General features: G+C 41.8%; 1 protein-coding gene and 1 pseudogene across 1 annotated transcript; both read right to left on the bottom strand.

The window, feature by feature from the left end:
- Window positions 1-9,508: 9,508 nt before the first annotated feature.
- Window positions 9,509-9,627, bottom strand: LOC123994267 (annotated as a pseudogene).
- A 4,601-nt stretch (window positions 9,628-14,228) lies between these two features.
- Window positions 14,229-26,208, bottom strand: LOC123993144 (zinc finger protein 32-like). The gene is made up of 2 exons (XM_046294980.1): window positions 25,634-26,208; window positions 14,229-16,253 (listed from the first exon to the last, which is right to left on the bottom strand). Exons 1-2 carry the CDS (start codon window positions 25,986-25,988, stop codon window positions 15,643-15,645), a joined length of 966 nt encoding a protein of 321 aa, XP_046150936.1. The 5' UTR covers window positions 25,989-26,208; the 3' UTR covers window positions 14,229-15,642.
- Between the last annotated feature and the right edge of the window lie 353 nt (window positions 26,209-26,561).

The following is a 26,561-nucleotide window of genomic DNA, read 5'->3' on the forward strand; positions in this document are numbered from 1 at the left end:
CTGTGGGCCGAATGGCCAAGAGATAGAGGCTGAAATCTCGGTCTCTGAGCTCCGGATGTGAGCTAGGTTGCTTGGTTTGGTTGTCCCGCGATAGCTCGTCACTGTACTGGAGTTCCTCCAGATGATACCTAAGGGTGGTGTTCTGCTGCATCGCAGAGTCCACCTGGGAGTTGAGGGTGTTTATTTTAGACACGTACGTGTTGCCCTTGCTCCGCTCAGCGTCATACTTATCTGTCATGGTTTGCAGTGAGAGGTATCGAGTGTGGAGTGAGAGATCCAGTGAAGCGATGTCCTCCTTTTGTTTAAAGGTCACATTTTCCAACTTGCTCACCTGGTCTTTCTCATCCTTCATAAATCAGCGACTTCAATGAGTTCTGCTGTTTTGTCCTCCAACTTGGTCATTGTGTTCATTAACTGATCATCTTTTGTTCTGCAGCTTTTGGAATAGAACATTATTGCTTTGAGTGGTTTCATTCACAACCGCTTGCAGGGCATCAAGTTGCTCGCACCGGTTTCTAGCTAGCTTGTTAGATTCATCTAGTTTTGCGTGGACTTCATCGTATTTAGTTTTGGCTAAAACGAGTTGTTCCTTTAGAATACGGACTTGGTCAAGAGTTTGTTCACGTTCTTTGATATGAGTGTTAGACAGATCTTCCAATTTATCTGTCCTCACACACAATTCCTCAGCTAGCAGTAGCTTATCCTTTTCGGCTTTCGATGCCAGCTCCCTGTTTCTCTCCACTTGTGCCTTGAACTCCCCCGCTTCCTGCTCATGCCTCTGCTGGGCACAGAGGTATTGGTGCACTGTCCAGCTCTGCTGGTGGGCATAGTTGAGAGCTGAACTGGAGAGAACCTAGACCAGGCCTCCGCCTGGTGGTCTATTTTGAAGAGCATCTATCACAATGTCTGCATTTTTCTTGCTTATGGCATCGAAATCTAACATTTCCAGCCCCTCAGCATAGTTAGGATTTGCATCGTTGCGGAGGTCAGCGATCAATCTTTCCGTGGGTGAAGGTCCACTGATTAGAGGGGAAATGGGTGGAAACCATTTGATGGATTGCTCATTGTTATGATTATCAGTTATTTCAATTTACGTAATGTTTGGGTTTTTGAGTTGGAGGCTGCAAACACGACTTCTTATGGCTAGGGGTGCCGCTTATGGCTAGGGGTTCCCGCGCTGAAAAGGCAGAGCGGGAAATTCTAAAATATTTTTCTGAAATATTTAACTTTCACACATTAGCAAGTCAAATACAGCAAATGAAAGATAAACATCTTGTTAATCTGCCCATCGTGTCAGATTTTTAAAATGTTTTACAGCAAAAGCACAACATATATTTATGTTAGGTGACCACCAAAAAAAAAAAAACACACAGCCATTTTTCCCAGCCAACGATAGAGTCACAAACGCAGAATTAGAGCTAAAATTAATCACTAACGTTTGAGAATCTTCATCAGATGACACTCATATGACATCATGCTACACAATACAATTATGTTTTGTTTGATAGTATGCATCTTTATATCCACAAATCTCAGTTTACATTGGCGCCATGTTCAGAAATGCCTCCAAAATATCCAGAGTAATTACAGAGAGCCACGTCATATAACAGAAATACTCTTCATAAACTTTGACGAAAGATACATGTTTTACATATTCCTATATTAGATTCCTCACCACGGGGGCGCTAATATGGCGTGACATTGTATTAGTTAATGTGACGACTGTTGTTCATCGAATGATTAAAGTCTCTAATTGCGTGATTAAACCTTGTTATGGCTGCAATCCCGTTAACGGGATAATTGTCATCCACAACCGCTGAATAGCATAGCGCTACATTCAATAAATATTACTACAAATATTTATATTCATGAAATCACAAGTGCAATATAGGAATACACAGCTGAGCCTTTTGTTAATCCACCTGTTGTGTCAGATTTTGAAATTATGCTTTACAGCGAAAGCAATCCAAGCGTTTGTGTAAGTTTATCGATCGCTTGACAAAACATTTCAGTACACTTAGCATCAAGTAGCTCGGTCACGAAAATCAGTAAAGCAATCAAATTAATTATTTACCTTTGATGATTTTTGGATGTTTTCACTCAAGAGACTCCTAGTTACACAACAAATGTTCCTTTTGTTCCATAAAGATTATTTTTATATCCAAAATACCTCCGTTTGTCTGGCGCGTCGTGTTCAGAAATTCCCAGGAAAGAGCGGTCACGACAACGCAGACAAATTCCAAATAGTTTCCATAATATCCACAGACACATGTCAAACGATTTTTATAATCAATCCTCGGGTTGTTTTTTAAATATATAATTGATAATATATCAACCGCAAATGTTTTTCACAGTAGGAGATGGAAAAACAATAGCTGTCCAAACTCTGTTGCTCGAGCAAAACTCACGTGACCACTTGACGCGATGTTATCTCTCTGGCCAATTTTTCAAAATAAAAGCCTGAAACTATGTCTGAAGACTGTTGACACCTTGAGGAAGCAATAGGGAAAGGAATCTGGTTGATATCCCTTAAATGGAGCAATGGGAGGCTATGGAACATGGAGTTTTCAAAATAGAAGACACTTCCTGTTTTGATTTTCCTCAGGCTTTCGTCTGCAATACTCACAGACAATATTTTGACAGTTTTGGAAACTTTAGAGTGTTTTCTATCTAATACGAATGATAATATGCATATATTAGCAACTGAGACTGAGGAGCTGGCCGTTTACAATGGGTACATTTTCATCCAAGCTACTCAATACTGCTCCTGCAGCCATATGAAGTTAACTGAATCAAGCAATTATTAACTCATTAACCTGGTGCACCATGGGAAAAATAGTTTTTACTGAGTTTCTATTTCCCAAATTAACTAAAAGAAAATCAGAATATCGATTTTACAGCAGCCGCTAATTAACCAGTTGCTTCTACCAATCTCGTTCTGAACATCGTATAGCCCGTGAATCTGCATGGTCCCGGGTCTCATCAATGAATTTGTACCACACCAATCTTAGTTGAATATTTATTTACTAAAAACGTAAAATTATGATAAAAGATACACATAGACAAAACACATTATAGGCTATTGTTTAGAACTTAGTATAATGGGCCAACACACTATGGCGCGTGTTACCCACAATGGGGATTTCAAAAGAGAAAGAAAGTACACGAGAAATATACATTTGGGTGAATTTGTCAGCTATGCTATTCTAACCCTAGTCTTGCCCCAAACTGCCACTCTTATGGGTCAGAATATAATGATGTAATTACATGGGGATGATCTCTGAGTGGACCGTTCAGCTGTTCGATGACGCACTTCTCCTGCGCACCTCCCTGCTCGTCCTCCCGATGTCAGTGTCCTTTTGGCTTAGGAGTCTGTTCCCTCACCCTTTGCTCTGGAAGGGGTCTTCCGAGGACAGACAGCTCTGTAGCTCAGAGCTCACAGCATAGGAATGAAACCCTTCACATACCTCGATTCGATGGGAGATGGAGGCTAGGTGGTTTGACTTGAATTCACCCGCTTAGACACAGCTACTCATCCATAGCTTGGATAGAAAATAATTTATTTGTCTTCAAACTTGCGTTGCGTTCTGGGTTCGTTGACTTTTTAGACCGTGCTGCAGCTTGGGTCACGTAGTCTCCTTGTAAATTCTATAGTCACAAGTTTTCTACCCTTGGGTCAGAAGTGGGCGTAACCGCCTTTAGGGCAATTCTCTGGGCGTACCAAGTTAATTAATTAGGTAAGGTCTAGATAATATTCAAATCCAATTTTAGACAACTAACTTAACATTTCATCTTCCCCAAAACATTCTCTTTGATTTGGATATTTTCCATACAACGTACAATGTATAAACATCAACCATCTCTACTAGGAAAACTCTTCACGTTACAATGTTTTCGTAATAACGTCATCTATTACCCTTTAATAACAAAACAAAAATATTCCATCTATCATCATGACCACCATTGTGGCTGACGGAAATCATTGTTCCAAAGTCCCTTTATTTCATGTTTAATGTTCTGAGGCTGGTTCTCCATAGTAACAGGACAAAGGAATTTGTCTGTAGCCTAAAATTTACCAGGGCGTGAGGGGTCATAAAACCCCTAGATCTCTCCTCCTTTGTTGGGGTTGAGAGATAATCTGTAGGGTTGTGGTCTCCTGTAACCTGACGTGGTCAGGACAGTCATGACACCTTCAATGGGAAAAGAGTAGTAAATCGTCATTGAATGAGCGCTAAAGTGGCCTCAGAAAGGGCAGGCTAATTCGTGGCACTTTCACAGCCATATAAGGAGACAATGAAAAACAGAGCGTCAAAAATCCTGCTCATTTCCAGTTTGAAGTTTCATCTTGGTTTCGCCTGTAGCATCAGTTCTGGGGCACTCACAGATAATATCTTTGCAGTTTTGGAAACGTCAGACTGTTTTCTTTCCAAAGCTGCCAATTATATGCATAGTCGAGCATCTTTTCGTGACAAAATACTGCGCTTAAAACGGGCATGTTTTTTTTATCCAATAATGACATAGCGCCCCATAGGTTGAAGAGGTTAAACACAATAGTGTTTTGATTTATTTTTAGGGTTTAACAAGGCAGCTCACCTGTGACCAGTGGCTTGACATTAGATGTGGCGACTTCGATTACCCTGCAAACTATATTTTTGTTCTTCCCACCAATACAATCCACTGACAACGACCGACGAGGTATGCGTTCCGAGATGCCTTTTGTTATTTGCCTGTTTGTGGCCCGCCTGTGAAATTGCGCGATTCTTGCAATTCTCTTTCAGCCTCTCATCAACGAGCTGTTTTTGCAGAGTGTTAAAAATACGATAGTTATTCACTACTCATATTAGCAACTGGCCTTAGTACACCTGATCTCGTCAGATCTCGGAAGCCATGCAGGGTTGGTCCTGGTTAGTACATGGATGGGAGACCGCATGGGAATACAGAGTGTTGTACACTTTTTGTCACAAGGGGGTGTTCTTGCATCATTTCATCAGCAGAATGAATTACTTGTAGAATTAAAAATCTTAGTCCATTTTTTCCCAAAAGGCTGAAAAATGTGTCCTTGCTTTGAAATAAGTAAGCAAGGTTTGTTTGTATTTCATCCAACAATCTGTGCAACAAAGTGATGGCTACAGTATATGCAATTTCTTCCACTTTTTGAGTGACACAAAGGTGCTTATCTAAATGGTGAAAATGCAACATCTGTTGACACACCGCAATGAATATCTGTAAAATTCGGTTTACTCCTTGCTGATAGTTCAAGCAGCAGTTTCTGTAGTGTAGTGGTTATCACATAATCTTAACACGCAAACGTTCCCCGGTTTCATCCTGGGCAGAAACAATGCTCTTTGATACTTACAAAAAATTAACATATTTGTAACAGAGAATTATTCTTGTCATCAATGCCTTCCTTTGGAAATTAGAATTTATGCAGTGAATATCTGTAAAATTCAGTTTACTCCTTGCTGATTGTTCTTGCAGCAGTTTCTGTAGTGTACTAGTTATCACGTCTGCTTAAATTCCCCAACTACAATACAGTTTCCCTCACACCATTTTCCTAATTCTAAAAATAAATCTTTGTGCTCTATTTCAGTATTTGGCACAAAAATATTTATAATTCTAAAAACCATACTCATATATTCAAAATCTAAAATTAAAATCCTCCCATTATTATCATTTATACATATGTTTCACATTATCTACCACATCCTTCCTCAATAAAATAGCAACACCACTTGAATTCCCCCTGCCATTGTTAACAAAAATAAAATCTCTCCATATTTTTTAAACTTCTAAAATACATATATTGTCCCAATGTGTTTCTTGAAGGCATAAAATATCAGAATTCTTCATTTTTACTATTCTTTGGCATTTTTCCATTGTTCTTAAACCATTCGCATTGATTGACATAAAATGAACCATTCCAATAAATAATAAAAATGAATATTTTCTCATTATCCTCTACCTGTTGTCATGTTTTTCTTCCTTTTCCGTCCTTTTTCACCTCCACCGATGCTTTCCTCTTCCTGTAGCCTCCCCTTGTTCTATCAATCTTGTCCATGTCTTCTGAATCTGAAATTGACTCTAAATTCATCTCATCCAACAACTCAAAATATTTTTTCCTTTTTTCCTGTGCCTGTTGTGCGTCTCCTGTATCGTTGTCAGCGTCCCACTCTCCTCCACTTCACCTCCTTCCGAGGCACCCACATAGCCCGAGGCCCCCCCCCAAATCTGTGAGTCCCCAGTGCCTCTACCCAGCCCACTCCCCCCCCTTCCTCCTGAAAACTCTCTCTTCTTATTTCTGAATCCATACTGCCCCCTATTTAATTTGTCTTCTGTTCCATCTTCTCCCCTCTTCTTTTCTCCGTCTCTCCATCCTCCACCACGTCCTGTCCTCCATCTTCTTCTCCTTCTTGCGGTGATTCAACTGCTTCCTCGAAAAGTTCCTGACTCCCCTCTTCAGCCAAAACCTCTCCACAGTTGCGCTCCTCTAGTCTCTTTCGGCATCCACCACAAAAAGACCTTTCCTTCCCTCCAACACATTCCCTCGCATAATGACCCTGTTTACCACACTTGAACTCTGGGCAGTCTTTGACTATGTGCCCAGGCTGGATACACAGTCGACAAACCCTGACCTGCTTATCATGTATTACTCTAAAATACTCTCCTCCCTCCAGTGTCTCAAATTTAGTCGAATATGGCAATGATTGTACTGTTTCAGTGAATTTTACTTTACAAAATCTTGTCCCGTCCACTATCTCCATACCTGGCCAAACTCTCCTTATTTCTGAGACAGCAGTTACACCCCAGCTACTCAGCTTATCCAGTATAACTTTGTCTTCGATGTGTACAGGAAAAGTCATGAAAGATACGACTAGCTCGTTTGCAATCATATCTCTCGCCATGATCCTTGTGTCTTTTATCATTAAACCATCCATTAAACCATCCTTTTCTTTTTCCATTTCGCATTAGAATTTCGTACTTTCTTTCTCCTTTCATTCTACATCCAACCACCTTCCCACACACCTCTTTAATCGAAAGTAGTATCTCCATCATTGTAACTTTATCTTCTCCCTTCAACTCCACTGCCACCGTAAATTCTTTGCCATATTTCAGGCCTCCTTCATCTCCTTGTTTCTTCCGTTGAGCATTTTCTTTGTCTTTGTCCATTCCGTTAGTCATTGCCATGTTGTCCGTCATAATAAACAAAAATGAGACCGAAAAACTCTCCCCCAAGCAGCAAAACTGCAAAGGGGGAAAAAACAAGCCAAACTTAAACTTGTTCAAATGCAAAAAATCAAAATTATACTTCCTAAAACCCCAAACAGCAAGCAATGCAGGTGTAGAAGCACGGTGGCTAGGAAAAACTCCCTAGAAAGGCCAAAACCTAGGAAGAAACCTAGAGAGGAACCAGGCTATGTGGGGTGGTCAGACCTCTTCTGGCTGTGCCGGGTGGAGATTATAACAGAACGTGGCCAAGATGTTCAAATGTTCATAAATGACCAGCATGGTCCAATAATAATAAGATAGAACAGTTGAAACTGGAGCAGCAGCATGGCCAGGTGGACTGGGGACAGCAAGGAGTCATCAAGTCAGGTAGTCCTGAGGCATGGTCCTAGGGCTCAGGTCCTCTGAGAGAGAGAAAGAAAGAGAGAATTAGAGAGAGCACACTTAAATTCACACAGGACACCGAATAGGACAGGAGAAGTACTCCAGATATAACAAACTGACCCTAGCCCCCCTGACACAAACTACTGCAGCATAAATCCTGGAGGCTGAGACAGGAGGGGTCAGGAGACACTGTAGCCCCATCCGAGGACACCCCCGGACAGGGCCAAACAGGAAGGATATAACTCCACCCACTTTGCCAATGCACAGCCCCCACACCACTAGAGGGATATCTTCAACCACCAACTTACCATCCTGAGACAAGGCTGAGTATAGCCCACAAAGATCTCCGCCACGGCACAACCCAAGGGGGGGGCGCCAACCCAGACAGGATGATCACATCAGTGACCCCCCCCCCCCCAGGGACGGTATGAGAGAGCCCCAGTAAGCCAGTGACTCAGCCCCTGTAATAGGGTTAGAGGCAGAGAATCCCAGTGGAAAGAGGGGAACCGGCCAGGCAGAGACAGCAAGGGCGGTTTGTTGCTCAAGAGCCTTTCCGTTCACCTTCCCACTCCTGGGCCAGACTACATTCAATCATATGACCCACTGAAGAGATGAGTCTTCAGTAAAGTAAGTCGCTTTGGATAAAAGCGTCTGCTAAATGGCATATATTATTATTATTATATTATAAAGACTTAAAGGTTGAGACCGAGTTTGCGTCTCTGACATGGGTAGGCAGACCGTTCCATAAAAATGGAGCTCTATAGGAGAAAATTATATGTCCATATATGTCCATAGTAATATGATCAAATTTTTGGGTTCTAGTCAGGATTCTAGCAGCCGTATTTAGCACTAACTGAAGTTTATTTAGTGCTTTATCTGGGTAGCCGGAAAGTAGAGCATTGCAGTAGTCTAACCTAGAAGTGGCAAAAGCATGGATTAATTTTTCTGCATCATGTTTGGACAGAAAGTTTCTGATTTTTGCAATGTTACGTAGATGGAAAAAAGCTGTCGTTGAAATGGTCTTGATATGTTCTTCAAAAGAGAGATCAGGGTCCAGAGTAACGCCGAGGTCCTTCACAGTTTTATTTGAGACGACTGTACAACCATGAAGATTAATTGTCAGATTCAACAGAAGATCTCTTTGTTTCTTGGGATCTAGAACAAGCATCTTTGTTTTGTCCTAGTTTAAAAGTAGAAAGTTTGCAGCCATCCACTTTCTTGTGTCTGAAACACATGCTTCTAGCAAGGGCAATTTTGGGGCTTCACCATGTTTCATTGAAATGTACAGCTGTGTGTCATCCGCATAGCAGTGAAAGTTCACATTATGTTTTCGAATGACATCCCCAAGAGGTAAAATATATAGTGAAAACAATAGTGGTCCTAAAGCGGAACCTTGAGAAACACCGAAATTTACAGTTGATTTGTCAGAAGACAAACTGTTCACAGAGACAAACTGATATCTTTCCGACAGATAAGATCTAAACCAGGCCAGAACTTGTTCGTGTAGACCAATTTGGGTTTCCAATCTCTCCAAAAGAATGTGGTGATCGATGGTATCAAAAGCAGCACTAAGGTCTAGGAGCACAGGACAGAGCCTCGGTCTGATGCCATTATCTCTTGTTGCACTATTTCAAGTCAAAGTGAGTCTGATTAACAGATGTTGCATTTTCACCATTTAGATAAGCATCTTTGTGTCACTGAAAAAGTGGAAGAAATTGCATATACTGTAGCCATCACATTGTAGCACAGATCGTTGGATGAAATACAAACAAACCTAGCTTGCTTATTTCAAAGAGAGGGCACATTTTTCAGCCTTTTGGGAAAAAATTGACAGAGTTTTAATTCTTCAGGTCAGTGATGCTGATGAAATGATGCAAGAGCACTCCCCTAGTGGACAAAAAGCTTACAGCACTAGGTATTCCCAAGAGGTCTCCTATCCAAGTACTAACTAGGCCCGACCCTGCTTAGTTTCTGAGATCTGACGAGATCAGGCTTACTCAGGCCGGTATGGTCGTAAGCAAGAAACTATCTCTTGATGCACTATATAAAGTCAAAATGAGTCTGATTCATCGTTTGCGTGTAGGGGGCAGTATTTTTGTTTTTGGGCTAAAAAACATACCCATTTGAAACTGCCTATTTCTCAGCCCCAGAAACTAAAATATGCATATAATTTTCGGATTAGGATAGAAAACACTCTAAAGTTTCCAAAACTGTCCAAATATTGTCTGTGAGTATAACGGAACTGATATTGCAGGCGAAAACCTGAGGAAAATCCAATCAGGAAGGGCCTCTTATTTTAAAACCGGTCTGTTCCTATGCATGCCTAGCCTCCATTTAATAGAGTTGTGATAACATACTATGTCGTGGAGTAACAATATTATCCTTGTCTGCAAAAGCCAACTTTGACCAGGAGGCATGCTTTGTAGACCATTCAAAAGCATTCCAATACCTTGTCCCCAAGAAAAAACCCACATGTTATGATAGCTTAGACAGTAGTAGGCAAATGAAGGGACAAAGTTCCAATATTAAGATTTTGGAATAACATTTCTAGGGTCTATTTGTTGGTAATTGGAAACACGCCCCTTTCGAATTTCATCCACCGTTCCTAAACACATCCATCCTATACTGTAGGTTTTGAAGATTCATAATCTATGCTTGTCACCATCAGAAGAAGATTGAGGAATGGTCGGTGGACCCAAGAAATACAAGCCTCCGCACCATTCTCCAACCTCTGAACCTCTTTTTCTACGGCTGGCCATGCTTTTCACCTGGCTACTCCTACCCCAGTCAACAGCACTGCACCCCCCACAGCAACTCGCCCAAGCCTTCCCCATTTCTCCTTCTCCCAAATCCATTCAGCTGATGTTCTGAAAGAGCTGCAAAATCTGGACCCCTACAAATCAGCCGGGCTAGACAATCTGGACCCTTTCTTTCTAAAATTATCTGCCGAAATTGTTGCCACCCCTATTACTAGCCTGTTCAACCTATCTTTCGTGTCGTCTGAGATTCCCAAAGATTGGAAAGCAGCTGCGGTCATCCCCCTCTTCAAAGGGGGGGACACTCTTGACCCAACATGCTACAGACTTATATCTATCCTACCATGCCTTTCTAAGGTCTTCGAAAGCAACGTCAACAAACAGATTACCGACCATTTCGAATCTCACTATACCTTCTCTGCTATGCAATCTGGTTTCAGAGCTGGTCATGGGTGCACCTCAGCCACGCTCAAGGTCCTAAACGATATCTTAACCGCCATCGACAAGAAACATTACTGTGCAGCCATATTCATTGATCTGGCCAAGGCTTTCGACTCTGTCAATCACCACATCCTCATCAGCAGACTCGACAGCCTTGGTTTCTCAAATGATTGCCTCGCCTGGTTCACCAACTACTTCTCTGATAGAGTTCAGTGTATCAAATCGGAGGGTCTGCTGTCCGGACCTCTGGCAGTCTCTATGGGGGTGCCACAGGGTTCAATTCTTGGACCGACTCTCTTTTCTGTATACATCAATGATGTCGCTCTTGCTGCTGGTGAGTCTCTGATCCACCTCGACGCAGACGACATCATTCTGTATACTTCTGGCCCTTCTTTTGACACTGTGTTAACAACACTCCAGGCAAGCTTCAATGCCATACAACTCTCCTTCCGTGGCCTCCAATTTCTCTTAAATACAAGTAAAACTAAATGCATGCTCTTCAACCGATCGCTACCTGCACCTGCCCGCCTGTCCAACATCACTACTCTGGACGGCTCTGACTTAGAATACATGGACAACTACAAATACTTAGGTGTCTGGTTAGACTGTAAACTCTCCTTCCAGACCCATATCAAACATCTCCAATCCAAAGTTAAATCTAGAATTGGCTTCCTATTTCGCAACAAAGCATCCTTCACTCATGCTGCCAAACATACCCTTGTAAAACTGACCATCCTACCAATCTTCGACTTCGGCGATGTCATTTACAAAATAGCCTCCAATACCCTACTCAACAAATTGGATGCAGTCTATCAGAGTGCAATCCGTTTTGTCACCAAAGCCCCATATACTACCCACCATTGCGACCTGTACGCTCTCGTTGGCTGGCCCTCGCTTCATACTCGTCGCCAAACCCACTGGCTCCATGTCATCTACAAGACCCTGCTAGGTAAAGTCCCCCCTTATCTCAGCTCGCTGGTCACCATAGCATCTCCCACCTGTAGCACACGATCCAGCAGGTATATCTCTCGTCACCCCCAAAACCAATTCTTTATTTGGCCGCCTCTCCTTCCAGTTCTCTGCTGCCAATGACTGGAACGAACTACAAAAATCTCTGAAACTGGAAACACTTATCTCCCTCACTAGCTTTAAGCCCCAACTGTCAGAGCAGCTCACAGATTACTGCACCTGTACATAGCCCACCTATAATTTAGCCCAAACAACTACCTCTTTCCCTACTGTATTTCATTTATTTATTTTGCTCCTTTGCACCCCATTATTTTTATTTCTACTTTTCACATTCTTCCACTGCAAATCTACCATTCCAGTGTTTTACTTGCTATATTGATTTTACTTTGCCACCATGGCCTTTTTTTGCCTTTACCTCCCTTATCTCACCTCATTTGCTCACATCGTATATAGACTTGTTTATACTGTATTATTGACTGTATGTTTGTTATACTCCATGTGTAACTCTGTGTTGTTGTATGCGTCAAACTGCTTTGCTTTATCTTGGCCAGGTCGCAATTGTAAATGAGAACTTGTTCTCAACTTGCCTACCTGGTTAAATAAAGGTGAAATAAAATACATTTAAAAAAGTGTTGTCATTGATGTGTGCATTTTCAAGTACCTTTTAATATTTAGTCTCTGTCTGTCTGGTAGAGTAGTGGTTATGGTGACTGCTCTCCAAACCAGAGATTGAGAGTTCAAATCTGAGGAGAGCTGTTTTTAGAGAGCCATTTCTGATGTTTCCTTTTGTTGGCATGAAAGAGCTAACTTGAGGTTTGTCGGGGGGTAGGGGCTAGTTCCCATCAAATAGAAGTACTGAAGTGACACCTTGTATAGAATGTCCTTTTAATAGAGTTGTGATAACATACTATGTCGTGGAGTAACAATATTATCCTTGTCTGCAAAAGCCAACTTTGACCTGGGGGCATGCTTTGTAGACCTTTCAAAAGCATTCCGATACCTTGTCCCCAAGAAAAAACCTACATGTTATGATAGCTTATAGACAGTAGTAGGCAAATGAAGGGACAAAGTTCCAATATTAAGATTTTGGAAAAACATTTCTAGGGTCTATTTGTTGGTAATTGGAAACACGCCCCTTTCAAATTTCGTCCCCAGTTCCTAAACACATCCATCCTATAGTGTAGGTTTTGAATATTCATAATCTATGCTTGTAGTCATCAGAAGAAGATTGAGGAACGGTTGGTGGACCCAAGAAGTACAAGTCCCCACACCATTCTCCAACCTCTGAAGTGTTGTCTTTGATGTGTGCATTTTCAAGTACCCTTTAATATTGAGTCTCTGTCTGTCTGGTAGAGTAGTGGTTATGGTGTTTGCCCCCCAAACCAGAGTTTGACATTTCAAATCTGAGGAGAGCATTTTTTAGAGAGCCATTTTTGATGTTGCCTTTTGTTAGCATGAAAGAGCTAACTTGAGGTTTGTACCCCCTAGTTCAAATCCCAGAGAACCAGTTAATGTCGCAACTTCTTTCTTGTTGCCTTTGTGGGCCTGAAAGAGCAAACAAGAGGTATGCAGGGGGAAAGGGGCTTGTTCCCATCAAATAGCAAGAATGAAGTGACACCTTGTTTCAAATGTGATTTCAATAGAGTTGTGATAGCATACTATGCTGTGGAGTAACAATACAACCATACCCTGCAAAAGCTGACTTTTACCTGGGGCCATTCTTTGTAGACCATTCAAAGGTCTTCCTAGTGTTGGTCCCCCTGAAGAAAGCCACATGTTAAGATAGTTTAAAAATAGTTGTAGTAGTAGTTATGGTGGTGAATTCCCAAAGGAGAGGTTGTGAGTTAAATTCCTTTCAAGAGCATGCCAACTTGCTTTTGTTGCCTTGACAGAACAATGTTGAGGTGGGGTTCCGGAAGGACATAGACAGCAAGGGAAATTGGATTATAAAATGTTAGGGTACAGCAACTGGTGTTGGGTAGGAGTGCTGATCTACGATCAAACCCACACCTGTCCATATAATCTTATTCCAGAGACACCTGATTCAGAATGATCTAGGCAAAGCTGATCGTAGAAAAGTGCTCCTCTGTACGCATTTATGAAATGTCTCAGGCTAAGACTGCTGAACTGGAATCAGTACCCCCCCATCCACCGTCAAAGTAATGTTATTCATTCTACTCACAAATGCTAAACAGATCCTAGTTCAGCACTCCTACTTCAAGCCACCAAGTGAATGTTGGGTATTGGGTGCTAAATGTCTTGAACAGTAGTTGAAAAAGTACCCAATTGTCATACTTGAGTAAAAGTAAAGATTTGTTAATAGTAAACGTCAAGTAAAAGTGAAAGTCACCCAGTAAAATACTAAGTAAACGTCATTGCTAAAAGATACTTAAGTATCAGTGGTAAAAGTATAAATTATTTGACCTTCCATATATTAAGCAAACCAGACAGCACAATTCTCTGTATTTTTATTTAAGAAATAGCCATGGGAACACTCAGACATAATTTACAAACGAAGCATGTGTTTAGGGAGTCCGCTAGATCAGAGGCAGTAGGGATGTTCTCTTGATAAGTGTGTGAATTGGACCATTTTCCTGTCCGGTTTAGCATTCAAAATGCAAAAAGTACTTTTGGGTGCCAGGGAAACTGTATGGAGTAAAAAAATATATTATTTTCTTTAAAAATGTGGCGAAGTAAAATTGAATGTTGTAAAGAATATAGATACAAAAAAACAGATGTAAACAGAATGTAGTGGAGTAGTTTAAATACATTTTTGTTAAGTAATTTCAACGACGTTCAAAAGTCGGAATGTAAAGCAAAACCGCCTGGAAAGTTATTCAAAAGAAGCGGTAGTGAATCAAGCATCTTGGGGTTACCTGAAATAGGTCAAAGTATATATTTTAAATGTTCTAATTTATTTAATCTTTATTTAACTAGGCAAGGTGAACTCAACAACATCGACACAAGTTACCTGCTATATTTGGGAAACAGGATTAACACAGAGAGAACTTGGCAAAATACAATATATGTTTCTGTAGTACGAGTAGGTATATACAGTATCATCGGTAACAATTGTGTACAAGCCACTTAGCTAATAAAATACTGGGGCTTGCGGTCATTAGTTACATTTCAAACACAGCGATTCCCCAATTGAGGCGCAACAGAGTTCACTGGCAAATGCAGGAACACCGGAAATAATAACTAAACCAACAAATGAGAAATGCTGGAGGCTACCAGAACGAAGATACATTTTTTCAGAATAAACGTGGTGAGTGAAAAACGTAATTTACATAGCTCACCCCCTACTCGGTATCTCATTCTACTGTTATACGACTCTGAATGCGTTGTTTGTTGGCAACCTTGTTATTTACAAAGTCTTTGGAATGGATTCCTGTTGGAACGTTCCACAAATTATACCCACCCGGGGTCCAGCAAAATAAAGGCAGTTATACAATATTAAAAACATTACAATACATTCACAACACACGGTGTGCCCTCAGTCACCTTGTCCTAGAGAGATTTACATGGTTATCAAAACATCACACCAGGGTGAGCCTAAACAAAACACAGCCCTATGGGAAAAATGAATGGTTGAAAAAGGATTGGAACCATTTCCCTGTTTGACCTGTAGTTGTTATGGATATTATGACTCTACAGAGCCCCACAGTGGACGGTTCACAATATGTTACATTGATAAAGCACACTTTATTTAACCTCCATGTCATCTTGTTTTTACATGGCATTGTAGATTTTAGAGGTATTATAGTATGCATTTTGGATGCTTTCAGTGTATTTAAAAAAATAGTGCACTAACATTACACAAAGTTATCTCAAGTCTGACAGCCCAAACAAAAACACACATTCTCAGTCAAAAACACAAGTCAGAACACAGCCTCTCGATTCTCTCGTGTGATTTCAGGTCCTCTGACTGGGAAAATGTCTTTCCACAATGAGAGCAGTGGTATGTCTTCTCCTCCTGTGTATTTGTATGTATTCTTTCATGCTCTTTCAGGCACCTTAACCGGGTAAATCTCTTTCCACAGTGGGAGCAGTGGTACATCTTTTTTTTTCCTGTGTGTATCCTCTCATGCTGGTTCAGGTTTCCTAACTGGGCAAAATGCTTTCCACAATGGGAACATTGGTAAGGCTTTTCTCCTGTGTGTATTCTCTCATGCTCCTTCAGGCTCCCTAACTGGGTACAACTCTTTCCACAATGGGAACAATGGAAAGGCTTTTCTCCTGTGTGTGTCCTCTCATGCCTTTCGATGCTCCCTAACCACCTAAAACTCTTTCCGCACACGGAGCAGTGGTAAGGCTTCTCTTCTGTGTGTATTCTATTATGTGTTTTCAGGCTCCCTAACTGAGTAAAACTCTTTCCACACTGGGAGCAGTGATGTCTTCCTGCTGGTTTGGATGTCTCAGGGTCTGGTTCCCCTGAAGGACTCTTCCTGCTGTCAGAAGGAGGGTCTGGTTTCTCTCCTGTCAAAGACAAACCAATTATTTAATTAAACAGAGACCTGAATGTAACCTCCACATGATACAACTTCATATGATGTTTAATCTAGACTAGATCCCTCAATCACCTGAAGTCAGGTTTTACAAGTATTATTAAACAGACTTCAAAATGCAGGTCTCTGTGTGGTTCTTAGGATGTCACTTCTAACCGAAGTCTTGCAGGTGTTTACATGGTTTGACACATCTGCCATGTCATTGAAAAATCTGATTTCAGTACGAGTGTATTATATATTTTTTCTCACCAATTTTGTTTAATCCAATTACAACTCCTCTACGGACTCTACGGAGAGGCGAAGGTCGAGAGCCATGCGTCCTCAGAAACACGACCCTGCCATGCAGCACTGCACTTCCTGACACACTGCTAAAACACGACCCTGGCAAGCCGCACTGCACTTCTTGACACACTGCTGAAACACGACCCCTGCCAAGCCACACTGCACTTCTTGACACACTGCTGAAACACGACCCTGCCAAGCCACACTGCACTTCTTGACACACTGCTGAAACACGACCCTGCCAAGCCACACTGCACTTCTTGACACACTGCTGAAACACGACCCTGCCAAGCCACACTGCACTTCTTGACACACTGCTGAAACACGACCCCTGCCAAGCAGCACTTCACTTCTTGACACACTGCTGAAACACGACCCCTGCCAAGCAGCACTTCACTTCTTGACACACTGCTGAAACACGACCCCTGCCAAGCAGCACTGCACTTCTTGACACACTGCTGAAACACGACCCTGCCAAGCCACACTGCACTTCTTGACACACTGCTGAAACACGACCCTGCCAAGCCACACTGCACTTCTTGACACACTGCTGAAACACGACACTGCCAAGCCACACTGCACTTCTCGACACACTGCTCGCTTAACCCGAAAGTCAGCCACACCAATGTGTCGGAGGAAACACCGTCCAGCTGGCACCTGAAGTCAGCGTGCATGGGCCCGGCCGCCACAAGGAGTTGCTAGGGCGCGATGGGACAAGGACTTCCTGGCCGGCCAAACTCTCCCCTAACCTGGACGATGCTGGGCCAATTGTGCGCCGCCCTATGGGACTCCCGATCACAGCCGGTTGTGATAAAGCCTGGATTAGAACCAGGGACTGTAGTGACGCCTCACTGAGATGCAGTGCCTTTGACCGCTGGCCACCGCTCTGCTTAAATATTTATATTCCGAAGTCTGACATCGTGCTGATATTTATTCATTTATTTCTTGTCATCTTTGGGATTTGTGTGTGTATTGATTTGTATTGGTAGGTATTACTGCACCGTTGGAGCTAGAAACATAAGCATTTCACTGCACCTCTTTTTGTAATGGATGAGAATTCAAACTTTACATTTTAACGCTGCATTTAAGACAATGTCATATTCATTCAGTCAAACAAATGCTCTGCAGCCTAGTTTAACAGTGATCTACGTTCTATGAATGCTGCTGGGAGCAAACTGGGGAACAGCTAGAGGAAAACAAACCTAACTGCATCCCCAGGCCAACAGACTATCAACAGACTGCATGCCCAGGCCCTGGTATATCACCAGACTGACTACAAAGAGGCACTGAACACACAAGTTACACTTTACCAATCTCATTGCAAATGGTGACGGGAACCCCAGAATTATATTTTCTGTAGTAAAGAAATTAGTTCAACCACTCGCTAATGCCTCCTTCAAATCCCCAAATCCGAAATAAAGAGCATTTACGTCAGTGTCCAATCTACCCCTTGATTCAGACCTGCCCTCTGCATCACACTGAGCCTCCCAGCTGCAGTTTCACTGTACAATCTACCCCTTGATTCAGACCTGCCCTCTGCATCACACTGAGCCTCCCAGCTGCAGTTTCACTGTACAATCTACCCCTCGATTCAGACCTGCCCTCTGCATCACATTGAGCCTCCCAGCTGCAGTTTCACTATATTCCCATTGAAAACACCAACATCTGTCTCTGAAATGGTCAATTATATGAGGTCAACTACCTGCCCCTTGGACCCTATTCCCACAAGAATCATACAATCATAAATCACTTTTAATTCAGACCTGCCTCCAACAAACCAACCTCTGCATCACATCTGAGCTACAGAACTCCCCAGCTGCAGTTTCACTATATTCAGGCGGCTGGTTGAACCTTGAAAACACCAACATTGTGGTCCTTCTGTAGCTCAGTTGGTAGAGCATGGCGCAAGTTGTAACGCCAGGGTAGTGGGTTCTAGTATCAAGGTGTGGAGACCATCATAGGGTGGACCACCCATCACGTAAAAACATGTATGCACACATGACCATTAGTAGTGGTGTATAGCACACATGACTGTAAGTAGTGGTATTAGTAGTGTAGCTAGTACAATAACAAGGTGTGAAGAACATCATAGTATAGTAGTGGTATTAGTAGTGTAGCTAGTACAATAACATGGTGTGGAGACCATCATAGTATAGTAGTGGAGCTAGTACAATAACATGGTGTGGAGACCATCATAGTATAGTAGTGGAGCAAGTACAATAACAAGGTGTGGAGACCATCATAGTATAGTAGTGGTACTAGTACAATAACATGGTGTGGAGACCATCATAGTATAGTAGTGGAGCTAGTACAATAACATGGTGTGGAGACCATCATAGTATAGTAGTGGAGCAAGTACAATAACAAGGTGTGGAGACCATCATAGTATAGTAGTGGTACTAGTACAATAACAAGGTGTGGAGACCATCATAGTATAGTAGTGGTACTAGTACAATAACAAGGTGTGGAGACCATCACAGTATAGTAGTGGAGCTAGTACAATAACAAGGTGTGGAGACCATCATAGTATAGTAGTGTAGCTAGTACAATAACAAGGTGTGGAGACCATCATAGTATAGTAGTGTAGCTAGTACAATAACAAGGTGTGGAGACCATCATAGTATAGTAGTGGAGCTAGTACAATAACATGGTGTGGAGACCATCATAGTATAGTAGTGGAGCTAGTACAATAACATGGTGTGGAGACCATCATAGGAACGCTGGTGTGGTCGGATATAGGAACACTGGTGCTGGCGTGGTCTGATATAGGAACACTGGTGCTGGCGTGGTCTGATATAGGAACACTGGTGTGGTCTGATATAGGTACACTGGTGCTAGTGTGATCTGATATAGGAACACTGGTGCTAGTGTGATCTGATATAGGAACACTGGTGCTAGTGTGATCTGATATAGGAACACTGGCGTGGTCTGATATAGGAACACTGGTGTGGTCTGATATAGGAACACTGGTGTGATCTGATATAGGAACACTGGTGCTAGTGTGATCTGATATAGGAACACTGGTGTGGTCTGATATAGGAACACTGGTGCTAGTGTGATCTGATATAGGAACACTGGTGCTAGTGTGATCTGATATAGGAACACTGGTGTGGTCTGATATAGGAACACTGGTGTGGTCTGATATAGGAACACTGGTGCTAGTGTGATCTGATATAGGTACACTGGCGTGGTCTGATATAGGAACACTGGTGTGGTCTGATATAGGAACACTGGTGCTAGTGTGATCTGATATAGGAACACTGGTGTGGTCTGATATAGGTACACTGGTGCTGGCGTGGTCTGATATAGGAACACTGGTGCTGGCGTGGTCTGATATAGGAACACTGGTGTGGTCTGATATAGGAACACTGGTGTGGTCTGATATAGGAACACTGGTGCTAGTGTGATCTGATATAGGAACACTGGTGCTAGTGTGATCTGATATAGGAACACTGGTGTGGTCTGATATAGGAACACTGGTGCTAGTGTGATCTGATATAGGAACACTGGTGTGGTCTGATATAGGAACACTGGTGCTAGTGTGATCTGATATAGGTACACTGGCGTGGTCTGATATAGGAACACTGGTGTGGTCTGATATAGGAACACTGGTGTGGTCTGATATAGGAACACTGGTGCTAGTGTGATCTGATATAGGAACACTGGTGTGGTCTGATATAGGAACACTGGTGCTAGTGTGATCTGATATAGGAACACTGGTGTGGTCTGATATAGGAACACTGGTGTGGTCTGATATAGGAACACTGGTGTGGTCTGATATAGGAACACTGGTGTGGTCTGATATAGGAACACTGGTGTGGTCTGATATAGGAACACTGGTGGTCTGATATAGGAACACTGGTGATCTGATATAGGAACACTGGTGTGGTCTGATATAGGTACACTGGTGCTGGCGTGGTCTGATATAGGAACACTGGTGCTGGCGTGGTCTGATATAGGAACACTGGTGTGGTCTGATATAGGTACACTGGTGCTGGCGTGGTCTGATATAGGAACACTGGTGTGGTCTGATAGGAACACTGGTGCTGGCGTGGTCTGATATAGTAACACTGGTGCGGTCTGATATAGGAACACTGGTGCTGGTGTGTTCTGATATAGGAACACTGGTGTTTGTGTGGTCTGATATAGGAACACTGGTGGTGTGGTGTTCTTGGGGTTGTACTCATCCTTCTTCTTCCTCCAAACACGGCGAGTGGAGTTTAGACCAAAAAGCTCTATTTTTGTCTCATCAGACCACATGACCTTCTCCAATTCCTCCTCTGGATCATCCAGATGGTCATTGGCAAACTTCAGACGGGCCTGGACATGCGCTGGCTTGAGCAGGGGGACCTTGCGTGCACTGCAGGACTTTAATCCATGACGGCGTAGTGTGTTACTAATGGTTTTCTTTGAGACTGTGGTCCCAGCTCTCTTCAGGTCATTGACCAGGTCCTGCCGTGTAGTTCTGGGCTGATCCCTCACAATCATTGATGCCCCACGAGGTGAGATCCTGCATGGAGCCCCAGACCGAGGGTGATTGGCCGTCATCTTGAACTTCTTCCATTTTCTAATAATTGCGCCAACAGTTGCTGCCTTCTCACCAAGCTGCTTGCCTATTGTCCTGTAGCCCATCCCAGCCTAGTGCAGGTCTACAATTTTATCCCTGATGTCCTTACACAGCTCTCTAGTCTTGGCCATTATGGAGAGGTTGGAGTCTGTTTGATTGAGTGTGTGGACAGGTGTCTTTTATACATGTAACGAGTTCAAACAGGTGCAGTTAATACAGGTAATGAGTGGAGAACAGGAGGGCTTTATAGAAAAACTAACAGGTCTGTGAGAGATGAAATTCTTACTGGTTGGTAGGTGATAAAATACTTTATGTCATGCAACAAAATGCTAATTAATTACTTAAAAATCATACAATGTGATTTTCTGGATTTTTGTTTTAGATTCTGTCTCTCACAGTTGAAGTGTACCTATGATAAAAAAATTACAGACCTCTACATGCTTTGTAAGTAGGAAAACCTGCAAAATCGGCAGTGTATGAAATACTTGTTCTCCCCACTGTATGTGAGAATGCTGGTCATTGACTACAGCTCAGCGTTCAACACCATAGTGCCCACGAAGCTCATCACTAAGCTAAGCACCCTGGGACGAAACACCTCGCTCTGCAACTGGATCCTGGAATTCCTGATGGGCCGCCCCCAGGTGGTAAGGGTAGGCAACAACATGTCTGCCACGCTGATCCTCAACACTGGGGTCCCTCAGGGGTGTGCACTTAGTCCCCTCCTGTACTCCCTGTTCACCCATGACTGCGTGGCCAAACACAACTCCAACAGCATCATTAAGTTTGCTCACAACAGTGGTAGGCCTGGTCACCGACAACGATGAGGCAGCCTATAGGGAGGAGGTCAGAGACCTCAATGTGAGTAAGACAAAGGAGATGATCGTAGACTATAGGAAAAGGCGGGCCGAACAGGCCCCCATTGACATCGACGGGGCTGTAGTGGTTCAGGTGGAGGATTTGAAGTTCCTTGGTGTCCACATCACCAACAAACTATCATGGTCCAAACACACCAAGACAGTCAGGAAGACGGCACGACCAAACCTCATCCCCCTCAGGAGACTGAAAAGATTTGGCATGGGTCTCCAGATCCTCAAAAGTTTCTACAGCTGCACCATCGAGAGCATCCTGACCGGTTACATCACCGCCTGGTATGGCAACTGCTCGGCATCTGACTAAGGCGCTACAGAGGGTAGTGTGTACGGCCCAGTACATCACTGGGGCCAAGCTTCCTGCCATCCAGGACCTATATAATAGGCAGTGTCAGAGGAAAGCCCATAAAATCGTTAGTCACCCAAGTCATAGACTGTTTTCTCTGCTACCGCACGGCAAGCGATACCGGAGCGCCAAGTCTAGAACCAAAAGGCTCCTTAACAGCTTCTACCCTCAATCCATAAGACTGCTGAACAATTAATCAAATAGCAACTGGACTATTTACATTGCCCCCCCCCCCATTTGGTTTGTACACTGCTGCTACTCACTGTTTATTATGTATACATTTGACTATTTTCTACATTGTAGAGTATTACTGAAGACATCAACACTATGAAATAACACATATGGAATTTTGTAGTAACCAAAAAAGTGTTAAATCGAAAAATAGATTTCAGATTCTAGATTCTTCTGAGTCGCCACCATTTGGCTTGATATTTAAGGATTTGAAGTTGTTATTGATTTGATGTTATTATACATATATTTTTGTGCCACTTATTTGAAAAGTGTGTTACAAATAAGATATTACTGTTATTAGTACTATTATATAGCGCCAATCCACTTTTCTAGACACGGGACGAAGTCAGGATATTTTGGGGGGCTTTCAGTTGGAAAATAAACTGCAGGACTATTCACAGATTGTTGATGAACATTCTTCTCATCTTTCTGTCTATAATACAGTACTGCAATGTAGAGAAATGCATTTCACTATACATTTATGTTCCCTGACCTGATTTTAAACCCCAGATTTCAGCATATATTTCAGTTTCCTGAAGCGATTCCAACCTGTGACTTCAGAATATGTTTTTAAAGAGAATCTTAGCTAGAACAGGTAACTTTCAAGTTATCAACAATTGCTTCAGTAGAAGTCTGAAGAAAATCTCTCAGAACAAGCACACTGAATGTGGTGAATGGAACAGCTTCTGAAGAGAAGATACGATCCATCACATCCACAACCGTTATGCATGTTACTGACATCATAAAATTGAAAAAACATACTGAAAATTAAAATCAGGAATTATTATAAAACCTTGATGAAATTTCACTTTCCAGAGAAAGTTTCAAGATGATCTGATGTCAGGTGCAGGTTTTACATTTCCTAAAACCTTTATGGATGTTACATTGCCTGTCTCTTCCATTGGGTCTGTACTGTTACATTGCCTGTCCCAGTCAACACCCCCCTACCTTTGGGTCTGTACTGTTACATTGCCTGTCCCCCACGATCTTTACAATACTTTAATACAACACTCAAGACTCTTCCATTGGGCCTGTACTGTTTCATTAACATGTCCATAACTAATACTGGGGGACAGCTATGTCGATGACATCACCAGCTATGAGTGGAAAACAAGACCCGGGAAGCCCATTCTAAAATAAATTAAATATGATTGGCTGAAAAGCCTTTTGGAGACGTGGCCACCTGCTCTGTAATGATCAGAATTCATGCAATGACCTGTTTATAGGCCTTAAAGCTGCAACATATAACTTTTTGGGTGACCTGACCAACTTCACATAGAAAATGTGTGTTATAGATCTGTCATTCTCATTGAAAGCAATTCTAAGAAGTCACAGATCTGATCTATGTGCGGTATGTCTATGCTTCCAATTCTTAAGTGTTGTTTTTGAGTCTTATCTTCAAACTGCTGAAAATATTTGAGGTTTTGGAAAATGTATTTAACAGCGGTTTAGATAATACAATGATTGTGACAAAACAAGCTCAGAGTGTAGACATACTGAAATCAGGCGAAATATCACAATTTTATCAAATGGTGGAGAGATTTCTGCATATTGAACTTTTAAGGATAATTATCACTGTGGTTCAGGTTCACTTTTATGCAAAATCACCCTTAGAAATTGTGTAAAAATTGATGAAATGCTTCCCAACATCTTTAACGGTTTGTTGGTGGACCCCCCTCTTTGTAGCTTCATCAATTCCTACAGAACATATCCAAGTGGCTAATTAGAATATTGGGACATTGTTTGAAGCCACTACAGCAACAATGTTGACATTCTGAAATGCGACTTCTGACCTGCCGTAGGGAATGGATGAGACAGCAACCTTTTCTGCTTGGCTAGAAACTATAGAACGAACAACAAGTGTGATTGGCCAGAAACAATAGAATGAACAACCAGTGTGATTGGCCAGAAACTATAGAATGAACAACCAGTGTGATTGGCCAGAAACTATAGAATGAACAACCAGTGTGATTGGCAAGAAACAATAGAAACAATAGAATGAACAACCAGTGCTTTTGTCTCTCAACCTCAGAAATATAACTAATGATTGTCTCATGTCCAGATTATATCTGTTGGAGACATTTAGAAATATAACTAATGATTGTCTGATGTCCAGCTTATATCTGTTAGAAATATAACTAATGACTGTCTGATGTCCAGATTATATCTGTTAGAAATATAACTAATGACTGTCTGATGTCCAGATTATATCTGTTCGAGACATTTAGAAATATAACTAATGACTGTCTGATGTCCAGATTATACCTGTTAGAGACATTTAGAAATATAACTAATGACTGTCTCATTTTGGTATCAGAAAGAACAAGTATTTCTAGATATGTTTGATATTGAATAGAATGTTTTATAGAATTATTTATAGTATATAGAATTAATATAGAAATGCTGACTGTGCACAGCGTTGTATGGAAGTTGTTTATTTGTATACAGAATATCCCTCTATTTGTCATGACCCCTCGTGGCCAATTGTAGATGCGTTTCATTAGTTGGATTATGGGAAGACGGGGTCAGTTGAAGTCTACATGGAACAGATGATGGGTGCCTGTATAGAAGATGCCGTTTTAAGATACAGTTTTCAACCAATTAATATCATTGTTTTATATCGTTTTATTGTGGATTATACCTCTGGATTGACCTTTTGACTTCAAGCTTTTCACCTTCATAATTACTGTAGCATTTGAACATCAATATCCACTGGAATCTGTCACTGCTTCCTTGTTGTAGCTTTAAACCAACTCCTTGAAGTGTCCATGACATCACCACTTCCTATCAAACCAACTCATTGAATACTCTACTACTTAACGTTTGCAGTGTAATAAAAAAAGTGTAATAAAAGTGTAATATTTGTTTCACTTTAGTGTGTTTATACTTTAATGTATTTATGTATCACTTTTCAACAGGAAAAGTAAAAATCACTGGAGGACGTCATGAACAATTCATATAGTACAAAAACATATTCAAGTGTAGAATGCACCTTTAAAAATCACACGAGTTCAACAACTGCAGTTTGTGCCCCTATTTTTTAGGATAGTACTCACTGTATTTACTGGTGTTAATCAGAACTCCAGTCTTCTCTTCTTCGTCCTCCTCTAATGTGACAGTAATCTCCCCCTCTTCATCCTTCATTAAAAAAACGTGGTCATCTTCTTTCACTGTCACAGTAACCTCCTCCACTCGAAAAACGGCTTCCTCCTCTTCTTTTACTGTAACATCCTCCTCCTCTTTCACTCTGAACGCATCTTTCTCTTCTTCTTTCACAGTAACAGCCTCATCCTCTACTTGATTTTGTATTGTCACAGCCTCCTCTTCCTCCTCCTCTTTGACTAGAGCGTCTTTCTCCGTCCAGCAGACGTCCTCTTCTTTATCAGGAGGAGAGTAGTTTAGTGAACTCATGGTCGTGGATAATAGCTCATTAGCATTAGCGACTAGACTAGTGCAAATTTAACCAGCCAGCTAGTTGACTTACAACGTAAACATCAAATTAAATGAGGTAGCTAGTTGTTTCCACATAAGTATGTTTAAATCATAGTGGCAAATAAACCACGAAATCGTCTAAAGATCTTGAATGTTCCGACTTTGTTGTCTAGCGAGCTACCAAGGTGGCTGCAGGTGTTCCGTCCACTAAATTATACGTCACAGTAGAACCATCACCTGGAAGACACATATCGCCATCTGCTGTCTGGAAGGAGTAAACGCAGTTGAGGAGGGAAAACCTTTTTTTTCCTTCAATGAATTATGATATTATCAAGCAGTTTAGGGAAACGTTTTTTCCTCTCCATTAAATATGAATATTATATCAACACGTACAAAGAGCAACACGTGTTGTTTGAATAGTTCAGATTTGTAATGAGATTTTAAAACAAACTCTACATCTACTCCACATCTGTATTCCTGATTCAGTCAAATAACTAGTTAGCAAAATAAGCAACTAGTTATTGATACCCTTGATAGAGATGAGCAAAAATG

The sequence above is a fragment of the Oncorhynchus gorbuscha genome, linkage group LG13, assembly GCF_021184085.1.
Source record: "Oncorhynchus gorbuscha isolate QuinsamMale2020 ecotype Even-year linkage group LG13, OgorEven_v1.0, whole genome shotgun sequence".
NCBI lineage: Eukaryota > Metazoa > Chordata > Actinopteri > Salmoniformes > Salmonidae > Oncorhynchus > Oncorhynchus gorbuscha.